The 13,551-nt window shown below is 43.3% G+C and overlaps 1 protein-coding gene across 1 annotated transcript in view; it reads right to left on the reverse strand.

Annotated features, from left to right (window-relative positions):
• Positions 1–1,032: 1,032 nt before the first annotated feature.
• The window catches only part of LOC116191540 ((+)-neomenthol dehydrogenase-like), a 33,583-nt gene continuing 21,064 nt past the window's right edge, over positions 1,033–13,551 (reverse strand). The window contains exons 6-8 of the mRNA XM_031520267.1: positions 2,193–2,480; positions 1,921–2,097; positions 1,033–1,425 (exon numbers count right to left, since the gene is read on the reverse strand). Of these exons, the coding sequence (XP_031376127.1) occupies positions 1,048–1,425; positions 1,921–2,097; positions 2,193–2,480 (843 nt within the window). The 3' untranslated portion in view covers positions 1,033–1,047. The remainder of the gene's footprint in view (positions 1,426–1,920; positions 2,098–2,192; positions 2,481–13,551) is intronic.

Consider the following 13,551-nt stretch of genomic DNA (forward strand, 5'->3'; position numbering starts at 1 on the left):
TGGATGTTACATGAGTTATTCCTTTCAAAAATACTGATGAATTTCAAATAATTCTCCCACGGCTTTTTCAAAATTGATATTGATTTATTTTCGAAAATACCGAAGAATTTTTTTATGGGATTCCTTGAATACAAAAGTATGCATAGGAAAAATACAAATAATAATAATAATAATAATAATAATAATAATAATAATAAAGAAGAGAAAGAGATGATGAGTTTTAAGCTAATAGAGAAGGACACCATATTATTTATTTCCTTTTTCTTTTATTTCCTTTACTCTACTCTCAGGTTTTTTTTTTCCTTTACAGGAATAGACTAACTATGTATCAACTACCACTGTAGCGCCTACTACCACCACCTACTGCCAGCTTGGGTTGTGAGTCCTCGCGCTCTTAGTCTCCTTCCTCATCTGTCATGCAAGAAGATGGCTGGCAATAATGTCACGCGGTTAGTCATCCCACTTGGCGACGTTAATCTTGGACCATGGGTAAATCATAAGAATACATTAGAGGCTGGGGATGTGTGACATTTTGAGGTAACTACAACACTTGATTAGTTTTAGTACATAGCATAGAACTAATTAAATGGGGGACAAACGCATGCACTGCACATCAAACCTGCAGCTTTTGATATCCCGTGAGATGTTGAGATAACCACAGCCGTTTTACCTAAAAGGTTAACCTTGTTAGATACGGTGAGATTTTATTATTTATTACTCAATAAGGGAGTCTTCTCTTTCTAATTTTCTTTTTCTTTACTTTGTGATCATAGATAGAACTTCAGTGTAAAAAATTGACTGTTTGCTCAATTTCATATGATAACCGGCATCAATTCAGGGTCTTGGGAAACCGGAACTCTTGGATACCATTAAAATCATATAAGTCGATGATAATGGGAAGTCTGACAGGGCCTGAAGTTTATGAAATTGAGAAGGGCTTGCTGATATTTAGCCTTATTGCTGATAGATATCATAACTATCATTATCAATGGATGGGTTACTGTATCCTTCCAGCACCTAATATCTATCAATATCAAGCTTTGTTTCTCAGAAATTAGGGACTTCTTTCCTGGAGAAGAAGAGGCCCGAGGGCCCTGTTTTCAGCAGAAGAGCCAGGTGCACGGGGCTCTCCGCTCCTTCATGAGCTGTAAGAACTCCATTGTTGCCGGTCATATCAGTCCTGACAAAGCCCGGGCAAATGGTGTTCACAAGGAACGACGGGAACTCCTTTGCTAGGAGCCTTGTGTAAGCATTCAGGGCTGCTTTTGACATCTTGTATGCAGAGACATTCGCGGGCCAGCCTTTGGCTTTTAATTTTCCCTGTCGGAAATCTTCCAGGAAATCCTTCAGGATATCGTCTATTCGATCTTTTGTCAGGCTCTTGATGTCTCCCAGGTCATCTGTGATTGATTTCGCAGGAATTTGCTGAGAATTGACAAAGATAATGAGATAAGTTTTAGCAAAAGGTCAGGGAGGAAAAGGTAATCCACAGCTCGGGTTGAGGAAGATTATTCCGAGTTCCCCTTTCCATGTCGTAAAACCTGTTTGGAACTTCTTAATTCTATTTTTTTCACATAAAAATAAAAGGCTTCTATAAAAATGTTATCTAATTAAACGTAGTCTAATCTACCTTCCGTCCTGCTATTCATTTTCTTGAGAACGCAAAAGCTCATAACTAAAAGGAGCTTCCTGAAAGATGGCAGACTTTAGGTAGCCGTTTCAAATATTCCTGTTTAGGAAAGGTGTAGGAAAATTAGATTTTCTAGCAACAGTTCATTGAGTTTTCTATTCCCAACTACGACGAGAAGCAGGTCAAGGTCCAAATCCCAAAAGAGAAATCAAGTATTGTGTGAGAAAAATTGGAAAACCAAAGTTGAAAAATGCTTTACATCAAAACATAACTGCCACGACTGGATATACCTGCAAGAGTCCTAAAAATGAAGAGATATTGACGATCCTCGCAGAATCCGACTGTTGAAGCAGGGGAATGAGAGCTTCGGTCACTCTTTTTGCACAATAGTAGTTTGTTTCCAGGAATTCTATGGCCAATTTGTAATTTTGGGTTGCAATCATTTTCAACTCCTCTTCATCAGTTGGCTATATCAAAAGGACAAACAGATTTCCAGTTCTATCAAGAATAGGACTTTGAGGTATCATCCGATTCTCAAGCCATAAGCTGGACATTCTGGAACCCCCTTATGTACAGGAATGTCCAGCTTTCCAAACCGGGTACTGACAAACTCAACCAATGAATCTATGCTTGCGGAGTCGATAACATCAAGCTGATGAAAAACTACTTCACCAGAGGGAGCGGCAGAGCCTCCTTCTTTCAGTTTGCAAATAGCCTCGAGACCTTTCTTCTCTTCTCTTGAAGTTAAGACCATCATCACCCCTTTTGAGGCCAACTGCCTGCAAATCTCTAACCTGATTCCTTTGTTTGCTCCTGTTACCACAGCATGCCTTTGAGAAGAGCAAGAAATCTCTCTTAGATATATATGTCAAAGACTAAAGAAAGAATCTACGTTTCTAGCATGACACCATGGATGGTCGCATCTTTGTAACTTCCGCGTTGGTTCTTTGTCTATGTTATGAAACTAGGATCACCAAGTACGAGGTTTCAAGACATGCCAGAACACATTGCCAATTCTTGCTAAGGGAAAAGCTTGAAGATGAAGATACCTCCTCGTATCGAGAAATGTGGATACTTCTGCCGTGGAAAAGGGTTCTAGATGACAAGAGTACTGAACTGTGTGTGTATGCCTTTGAATTCTTTTTCTTTTTTTGTCTAAATACTTAGTGGAAGTTTGATGAGAACAAGTTTTACTTAAATGTGAAGAGAAGTATATAGGTTTATTCTTTATTTATATAGTCATTCGGATACGCTCTGCTTTTCTTCTTTTTTTTTCTCGTGCTTGTGTTGTACAAGAGGTTTCGTAAGTGGATCTGAGATATTCTCATCCATTAGTATTCTGCATATCTTCACATCTCATCTATCGATAATGTCGTGAATGAGATGGAAGTGCCTGAGTATATGTTTGGATCGTTGGTGAGACTTGGGCTCCTTAACCTGCGCAATGGCTCCATTGTTGTCATAATAGAGTTCCACTAGGTCTGCGATGCTAAGAACCACAACAAGTTCTGTTACGAACTTCTTGATCCAAACGGCCTCTTTTGCAGCATTTGAGGCAGCGATATACTCGGCCTCTGTGGTAGAGTCGGCTACCGTCTCCTGTTTGGAACTCTTCCAACTCATAACACCTCCATTCAAGCAGAACACATACCTTGACTGCGATTTACTACCATCCTTATCGAACTCGAAGCTAGCATCAGTATAACCTCTTATAACGAGCTCTTCTTCGCCTCCATATACCAAGAACATCTCCTTAGTCTTTTGTAAGTACTTCAGGAGGTTCTTTACTGCGATCCAGTGTCTCTTACCTAAATTTGATTGGTACCGACTCGTCATGCTTAAAGCATACGAGATATCAGGTCGAGTGGATAACATAGCACACATGATGGATCCAATAGCCGATGCATATGGAATCCTACTCATGCGGTCTCTCTCTCTTGAGTAGACGGACTCTGAGCCTTTGAAAGGCTTATGCCATGTGTCAGCACCCCATTTTGGTCCACCGGCTCCAACAGAGAATGCCAACAGCAATTCTGACCACGGCCTCATAAGCGCGACAGGAGAACGCCCAACAGAAGCTGGGGTCACTATTCACAGTTTAGCCAACAGAGGCAAACACGCAAGTATGGGAGCATGAACTACAAAAGAGATGCAGGGGCCTCTAGGAAGGCACAAAGGGAAATTAGAAGAATCAGACAGACATTAAGCCTCGAAACAGCAGAAGTCGACACTATGGCACTATTCACCACCAGATCGCCGGAGCATCAGAAGGTACCCAATATAGGACTCTAAAAATCTCTCTTGATACCAAAATGACTAATGGCACCTCCGAACGCATTTTAGAAACTTTTTGCTTAAGCCGGAGCACCCCCGAATGTTTGTAGACGACTTCTTGACGGGGCTCCCGGGACACCCGCTCCATGGACAAATAAACGGCACAGAAAACAGGCCTGCACACACGTAAGGGTCACCGGGACCAGGGAACAGGTTTCAGACTGTTCTTCGGAATTCATCTTGATCTCTCAAGTGGATCTCAACTCGGAAAAAAGGGACCTTTTCCCCACAGAAACATAGTCGGAGACCTTTTTTACTAATTGTCAATGTACGAAATCCAGACCAACCAATCCCAAGGACCTCAGGGCCCGGGGAAATAAACCCTAATTGCACTGTACAACTCGTTTAGGTTTCTCGAGTACCATTCCGATAGCAAAAGGGCCCTTTCCAGACGGAATCTCGTACTTGGTGCTTATTCAGCGAAAAATTAACGTCCGAGTTCCACATCATCCACTCCCTACAACCCCTAGAACTAGGGAAATCATTTCGCCTCGGACGAAGCAAATCAAACTGGTCTCTCGAGTGACGTTTTAATAGTCACAAACGCCCCCCGACAAACCTTCCGGGACTCGTTTTCAACAAACGAAGATCGCAGTGGTCACCGAACAAATCAGAACACTCGGGAAGCACAAAGAATGCCCCATTTGCGGATTCCTAGGACGTCTCCGATTATCGATCTTCAACTGAGGTCGGCGGGTCAACTGTTCCGCCCAATGCGAAAAGCACACCGATGCGAGCAGTACAGCACGCAGACATGCAAATAGGCAACAGAAACAATTAACTTCACTCAAACCATCCAGACGGAACAAAACCAGCTTTCGAGTCCCCGGACCACTCGAGCATTTCCTTATATGAAACATGGCAATATTGGGTTCATTAAAATCGCATTCGCGCGTACATTGACAATCCGTCGTTCAAGCGAACCACGAAGATCAAATGCGCGACCGATCGAGCCCCGAGCTTCTCCCGACTTTCTCCCTAGCCAAGTGGGACCCACGACTCAAACCAAGCCAGCCGAGCCAGCCTCAAGCCACGGCTAAATCCCCCATGGCCGATTGAGCCAACCAATTCCCCACCACAATTCAAATATCTTCTTACACATATCTCTCATCCATCACCTTCCATCCACTTGCGCTAACTTCCCCCACACTCTACCTTGACATTTCCCCACCTTAATCCCTCTTCAGATTTCGGCAACCATGTTGATCCCTCCTTAAGCACACCTAACTTTGCTTAATTGCACCATTAGAGCCTCCTATAAAGCTATCTTGCATCATTAAGCTAATCACAACTCAATTCTCATTCTTTCTCAAGCTCTCTCAATCTAGAGAATCCTCTCCAGCCCTCTCAAACCTTAGCATTTCCATAAAATCGCACAGCCTCATCTCATCCTGGTTGCAAGGCCATTTCACCCGAAAACTCAACCGTTTTCCGGCAACCGCCCCTTAACCCAAGCCAACTTCAACCAAACTTCATGTCCCCCACGTTTTCAACCTTCTAAGCCCATTTTCGAGCTTAGTTTTCGCGTTTGAAGCCTTTAGACTCAGGTTCCAGACTTGCATAGAAATGGGTCCCTTGGAACCTCACGGGTCCTGGTCGGGTTCATTCGACTTTCCATCCTTCCCACAACCACGGCAAGTCGTGCCATCACATTCCAAGGGTTTCTTACGACCCTCCCTCTCCCCCGTGACGAGGTGGTCACGGTCCGAAAACCTTTCAACCGTGCACGATTGCCGTCTCTCTCTTCCTTTTCTTTTCGGTTCCTTGTAGTTTTCACCAGTCTCCTTTGGTTTTTCAGGGAAAATCCAATCATGCGTTTTGTGTGAGACCACCATACCCGTGTTCAGTAGTCCCTTGGGGAGCCAAGGTGCCCGTGCCAACTTGGGGAAGTCGCTCGAGCCATCCGCGAAAGCCATTTCCTTCCCGGGTGTCAAACCGCCTAGTCGAGTCTGTTTCTCTTATACTGACCCGATTCCTTTTTTAATTTCGTGATAAACTACCCATGCACTTTCCACGAAACTTCACAAGCTTGTTCAGCATCCCCTTAAGAGTAGAAAGCGTCTGTGCCGTTTTGGAGAAGCCACTCCGAGCCACCTTGTTCAGCTACGTCTTTCCCGGGTGCCAAAACAGTCTACTCTGATCAACTTAGGTGCTCTCTGTCCAACCGAGTCTTGCGACTCTCTTTCCCCTTCCTCGACTCTTTTCTCGCATCTCGAGGCTAGGTATAACTCCCTTACGACTTAGAGAAGTAGGTCTCTTAGTTCTTTAGGCTTGTGGGGTGATAAGGCTATTTTTGGACCGATTTACATGCAAGTTTACATTTTTATGTTTCCGTGTGTTCTTATACCATATTATGCATGTCTTGCTGTATATTAGGTTAACATGACGAGAAAGGGTCAAAATCTAAGTAAGAGAGACTGTTATCGACCCAAGACGGTCTTAGGGACTCTCGGTCACACTCTATAAGAGAAGACCGTGAGCCTCCTTGGTCCTCTCGGGTCACACTCGTGCATTTATAGCCAAGAAACAGCAGGTTATAATGACGGTCTTTGAAACCTGCTGTTTCTCGTGCATTTATGCTCATCGTCATTGTAGCATGATAGTATGACGGGAAAGGACTAAGATCGAGGTAGGAGAAACTGGATTGGCCCATGTGAGCCATGGAAATTGACAATCATCCCTCATGGGAGGTGGCCGAGAGTTTCCTTGGGCCACACGGGTCCAAGGGGGCCTCTCCCATCTCGAAATAGGTTGGTTCCCGTGTTTTCACATTTTGCTATTGTATGAGCCGATGCCGTTTTATCGATTCTTTAAAACATCGTGTTTGCATTTGTATTGCATGTTTGTTTGCGTTTCCAAGATCATGGCGGCATAGGCTTATAAAATGTATGTAATTATCACGTTTAAAGTCTTATGCATGCAAGAAATGGTTAGAATCGATATCGGAGACCACCTACGACCCGAGCCGAGTCAAGGGAACTCTCGGCCCTCCTCCTTAGAGAGTGGCCGAATGTCCCTTGACCTTTCTTAGGTCGATGATGGCCTCTTCCATCGCTTTAAAACCGGTTCTTGGAATTGATTGTAATTACATTTTTCGTTTAGTCGTTAGTTACACGTTAGTTTGCATGTTAGTGCGTAAATTTCGAACAACCGCTCCGTTAACCCTTAACATTCAAGGCTCAAGGCCATAACCACTAATAATTCCACATACGAGAAAGGTGACATATCACTTGGCTAAGCAAACCATTTGGCTTTAAATAAATTGGACCAACCGCTAATTAATTTGTAATCACGTCGACGGATCACGAACTGTTGGGGATGCCCTTTTGAAATTCACAATTTTAAAACATCGATACGCATAACACAAATAAGGGTGGTGTCTAGGGTGGACTCGCGCACCTTGACTCGAGTCCGGGCTCGATATGAGGTGGCTCAAGTCAAAGCACGTAAATCTCCTTTAGACCCTTCCATATTACGGGATTTCGATTTCAAACGAGCACTTTACACATTTTGCAAACCAAGAGTATAACTGTCGTTTCGTGATTCCCGACATTCTAGGCGTTAAGGAGACCGAAACACCTTGATCTATGGGCAAGAAAGGGCAGTCCGTTCGGGCGTGAGTTTTATTTCCACGACCCACTTCATTCACTTTCAGTGTTTCTATCATCTTACTATAGATTCGGTGGTTAGCGTCATTACCTCTGTCACAAAACACATAAAATCAAACTAATCATGCACTTGACTTAATCAAACATTACGTAATGGTTGGGTGGAACGCTAGGTTCCAAATCTAGAGTCAAAACACGAATTTGGCGTATTCAGTGAAAACGCAGTGTCATTTACAGAACAAAGTCTTAAAATCAACTCACACACTCATAATCGGCCTACAACTGCATCCTAGCACCTTCATCTGCTTGCCTAGGTTAGACAAATTTTTTGCCAATTAACCCTCGTTAATAACTGATTAAATCACTTAAATTCGGCCCAATATACAAATTGTCTCTATTTATCAATTTTTGTCTATTTTCATCTGTTTCTATCAGTTTTCTTATGTTTTCTGCTATTACTTACTGATTCGTTGCGGTTTGAGCTTGAACTCGTAGGTTACGCATTGCACGGGATCCAACGCGCATTTTAATTTCGCTTTCGGTCGTTTGAAACTTTACGGTGAGCCGAAGCGGAATATTGGCCCAATGCAAACTGATTGAGGATCCATTTAATTTATTCGGTTGTATTCGGTAATTCTTTGAGAGTACATTGTAAGAAATTTCATTTATATGGATTCCTGATCGGTGAGCGAGAGGTCCGAGTGTAGAATCGATTGAATTGATTCACTTATTCGAAAGACGAGTAGATTTAATGCTTCATAGCTTCGGTTTGCGCGGGGAATCGACTACCATGGTCCGACGAACCGTAGCGAGGATAGCAAGTCATTTCCTCGATGTGTGAATTTACTTTTCTCTCGGATTCTTGACTTGAATTGATCAATTCATCGACTTTACGGTGTCAAAACGGGTAAGAAGAGTGCAACCCTAAAATCACGCGGTAAGTAAATAAAAATGGCAAGCCTAACAAGCTAGAGTACTGAAAGGGCGTGCGGGATGTAGGCCCGCACGTAACAGAATCCCCGAATTCGAAATTTATGGTTCCGCATGACCATTGCCTTAGCATTTATGTATATCTTGTAGCCCTAGACCCTGGCGACTTAACGGCCGTCGACCTTCGGGTTGTAAACAGTAAGTGGTGACTCCTTCTCACGCGTGTCCGTCGCGCGTCCCCTGGAAGGTAGACACTCCCAAGCCGTGTTGCATAGGCGTGCGCATGCGGGCCCTGACGAGATGCAAATTCGGGTCCGCACACCATGTAACATAGGTAACGATTCTTTCTTACAATCCTACATGCTAAAGCACTGAAGCACTTTATCTACTTATATACTCGGACTTAGGCCAAGCAATCTCTTGGATCTATTTCTATAGACTCCGATACCTAACACGTAAGTAGCTTCGCCTAAGTCCTTCATGGAGAACACCTTCTCAACCAGGTCTTCACAGACTGTAAAGAAGGAATGTCATACCCGATCGGAAGTATGCCATCTACATACAACACCAAGAAGATCATTGCGCTCCCGCTAACCTTCTTAGAAATACATTGTTCATCTTCATTCTTAATGAAGCCAAACTCTTTGACTGCATCATCAAAACGAAGATTTCAACTCCTAGAAGCTTCCTTTAGTCCATAAATAGACCGTTGCAGCTTACAAACCTTTCTGGCACTTTGTGGATCGACAAAACCCTCGGGTTGTGTCATGTACACATCCTCTAGGAGCTTCCCGTTCAGGAAAGCAGTTTTGACGTCCATCTACCATATCTTATAATCATAATAAACTGCAATAGCAAGCGAGATCCTTATGGATTTAAGCATAGCCACCAGGAAAAAGATTTCGTCATAGTCAACACCATAAACTTGTTTGAAACCTATGGCCACTAGTTGACCCTTAAAGGTAATCGCCTTACCGTCCATGTCAGTCTTCTTCTTATAAACCCACTTACACCCAATGGGCTTTACTCCTTCAAGTGGATCAACCAAGGCCCATACCTGGTTGTTACACATGGATTTCATCTTAGATCTCATGGCCTTCAGCCATTTCTCGGAGTCTGGGCCTATCACGACTTCCTCATAGATTGTAGGCTCATCATTATCTACAAGTAATATGTCATTATCTTAAGTCACGAGTGTTAGCACCCAATTCCGGTCCATCGGCTCCAGGGGGGCAAAATTGTCATATTCCAATTTATCACTTTTTAAAAAACAATTTAATAATAATAATAATAATAAATAAATAAATAAATAAGAAGAAAAAAAAGAAAAGAAAAATTTCGGGCAGGGTCGGGCAAGGCAGAGCAGTGTTGATCGGCTGCCCGTGACCCGCAGGCCCAAATTTAAAAAAAAAAAAAAAAAAAAGGGTTCGGCCAGGCCGGGCAGGGCCAGGCAACGCTCGCCGGCTGCCCGCGATCCCCGCCGGCCCAGAACCCCCAAAATCGCGGTTTCTGCGATTTTCTCCAAAATCGACCGAAATCTTAACGGAAAAGGGGACGAAATTGCAATTAAATAGACATAAAAGCAATTGGGATCGGAAGGAACAAAACCCAGCAAGCAAAAAGGGAAAATTGGCTCTCGATTTGGCCGATTTTAAGATCGGAGATTTCGAAAACCCTCGCCGGAAAACGCGACCTTTCCCCTCGATTCCGGCCGTTTCGACACTGGTAAAGTCCAAATCGGACACCGCGTAGTCCAAGCGATGCCCAGGGCCATTTCCCGAGCCCTCTCGTGCCGTCGTCGCGGCGTCCAGGGGCGAGAACCGCCGCCCACAGCCTCGCCGCCGCCGCTCCCTTGATTCGGACCGCTCCTCGCTAATGGGCCTCGGCCCATTTCCTTGTCTCGCAGGTCCAGCCCAGAAGTTCGGCCCAACGCTTCAGTCCGGTCCAGCAGCTCTTCCGGGCGGTTTCTCCTTCGGGCGGGCGATCCGATCCGATCCGATCCGACCTGATCCATCCGGCGATTTTTTTTTTATTTTTACAGAGAAGCCCCTCAACTTTCCGGATTAGGTAAATTCTCGACCTAGTGGCATGATTAGGGCTCCTTTCCTGAATATTATTGCTTGCTCGATGAATATAATGTGAAATGAGTGTTCTTGGGTCGCGTGGGCGATCAGATTTGTCCCGAATTCGATTTTACGAACTTTCTATTTTGTCACATTTCAGTCCAGAGGACGCATTTTTTTTTTAAGATCTGCCTCGAATTTCAAAATTATTTTCAATCAAGTCCTAGTCATTTTATTATTTTCCAATCAGTCCTTTCATTTTTCAAAATTTTTCCAAGAATCCCAAAGAACTTTTCAAATTGTTTCAGTTTAGTCCCGGGACCATTTTCACCCTTTTCAAATCTGCCCCGAACTTCAAAAATTCTTTTCAATCAAATCCCAGTCATTTTACTATTTTCCAATCAGTCCTGAAATTCCCAGAATTTTTCAAGAATCCCAAAGAACTTTCCAAGTTGTTTCAGTTTAGTCCTGGGGCCATTTTTTGTTTTTCAGATTAGTCCAGATTTTCAAATTCATTTCAAATAAGTCCTAGGGCAGTTTCAGTAATTTTTTACACAGTCCTCATTTTTTTAGAATTTTCAAATCAGTCCCCAATTTTTTTAGAATTTTCAAATTAGTCCCTAATTTTTTAGAATTTTCAAATCAGTCCCTGCTCTTTTGAAATCGTTCAATTCAGTCCCCTGGACATTTTCTAAAAATATCCGACCCTTTCCTACTTGGATCGCCCACCGACAATGTATGTGCCCCATTTAAATATTTTATTTTTGTAATTATATGTATATAATGTGATAATCTCGGAAATTATATTTTATTGGTAGTCAACTAATGGCTATCTCGACGACTCGAAATCCGTAGACTAAAGCATTCGGAAAATTTCTAATTAACCTAATATTCTACATACGGGATAATCGGGACGTTAAATTTGGCTAAATTAAATCACTTGACTCTTTTAAATGAATTGTACGAACCGATTTATAATCTGTAATCGCATCGACAGTTCAAGAACTATTAGTCACTCCCTTTTTTTAAATTCACAATTTCAAAAGTATCGAGATACGTACTACGTAATCTTTATTTTTCATACACACACATATTTTTCGATTCAAGGGGGATGACTATCGGTTCTTGTCCTGCCGTCACTCTAGTATAGGTTTGTGTTTAGAACGGGTTAAAACATGGAAAAACAGATTAATCTCAAAGTCGGCTTAAATCAAACATGGGCAAAAGTCTAATAGAGGGTTAAGTTTTGTGTTTTAGGTGAAAATACTCTTAATCTGTAAAAACCGTATTGTTACGATACAGAATAATCTAAAAACAACCCACACATTCGAGACTTAACTATGAACATCACGACTGTCGGGTCCGTTAAAATAATGCCGAATGCTACATACCCTATCCATCACCCTTTTGTTTGTTTTAAGGTAGGATTTGTATGTCAAGATACCTCGGTTAATAATCAGTTAATTCACGTAAATTCGGCGATAACAAAACCCCATTGATTGTTTATTTGAGCTTGCTTGTTATATCTTTTGCACTTGATTGTTATGCGGATCGAGCCTGATCCCTTAGGACTCGATTCACACTTTGGTCCAACGCCCATAACCGTCGATCACGGGATCCAATATACACCTAGTGCACGTTTAATTTAATTTTCGATCTTTTCCAAAACTATACGGTGAGCATGAGTGAAATCATGGCCGAATGCAAACTGATCGGGATTTAGTCATAGTAGCTTGTTTTTTATTTATTTGAGAGAACAATGTAAGGTTTTATATTATACATATATTCATGTAAAATCCCGATCGGAGAGTGGACGGTCAGAGTGTTTCTTCGAATTTACGATGTCAAAATGCATAAGATGAGCGGAACTTAATTAAGCAGTAATTAAATTAAAATGGCAAGCTTAGACAAGCCAGAATACCGAAAGGGTGTGTGGGATATAGGCCCACACGTAATAGAACCTCCGAATTTGAAATTTTCGGCTCCGTACAGACCATTGCCTTAACATTTTAGGTGTACCCTGTACCCCTAGACCTGGGTAACTTGCCGGCCCTCGACCTTCGGGTCGTAAAATGGCAAGTAGCGACTCCTCACGTGCGTCCGTTGCGCATCCCGGGGAAGGTGGACACTCCCAAGCCGCGTTGCATAGGCGCGCGCATGCGTGCCCCGACGAGACGAAATTCGGGTGCGCACAGTTTGGCGACTCCATTGGGGACACTTAGAGGGTTCAGGCTCGTTCTCGCTTGCTTTGCTTGCTTGTTTGTTTACCGCTTTCCGTAATTTCCCGCTTATCTACTTTACGCACTTTTATTTCTCGCACGCACATTGCATATCATACTAGATTCAGGTACCTACGGGTCGCGTCCCACGACCGATTTTAGGAAACACAGGTTAGATAGGGGTTCCGAGTAAGGGTACGTCGCACGGTTGGACCGTCGATTAGGCCCCCAAAGATCCCCGTCCGATTTCAAGGAATTGACACTCTTGAGTCGGGAGCTCCCATCCTTACGTAGCACGATCCCTGTAGTACTAAAACCATGCATTCTGTAGGAGCTCCACGCCATCCTTCAACCGGACTCCAACAACAGTCTTTGAGTCGGCCTGCGCGCCAATTTGAATCTTTTCTTGAGAGAGATGTGCGATGTATACTATTCATTAAGCCTTGGGCATTTTATTTTCTACATGCATGCATCATCCAATTTCAACATTAGGGTGTCATTTGTATTGACTAGTCTTAAGTCGATTTTCCTTTCATCTTGGTAAGGGATGTCACGTCTGGTCTCCTGCCCGCGCCTCGACAGAGTCACACCACCGCTCGAGGAGATTACTTGTATATGGAGAGCATTACGCCCAGTCGACTGCCGTTACATCTCTGCGTTCGTAGGGATATCCCTTTGCTGGCTACTCGGCACGTTGATTGGAATTTCCTCGAAGCCGCCATCGCATTCTGGAATCCAAGTCGCGCCGTCTTCGACATACAGGGTAC

Source organism: Punica granatum, chromosome 1, assembly GCF_007655135.1.
Source record: "Punica granatum isolate Tunisia-2019 chromosome 1, ASM765513v2, whole genome shotgun sequence".
In the NCBI taxonomy this organism is placed as follows: domain Eukaryota; kingdom Viridiplantae; phylum Streptophyta; class Magnoliopsida; order Myrtales; family Lythraceae; genus Punica; species Punica granatum.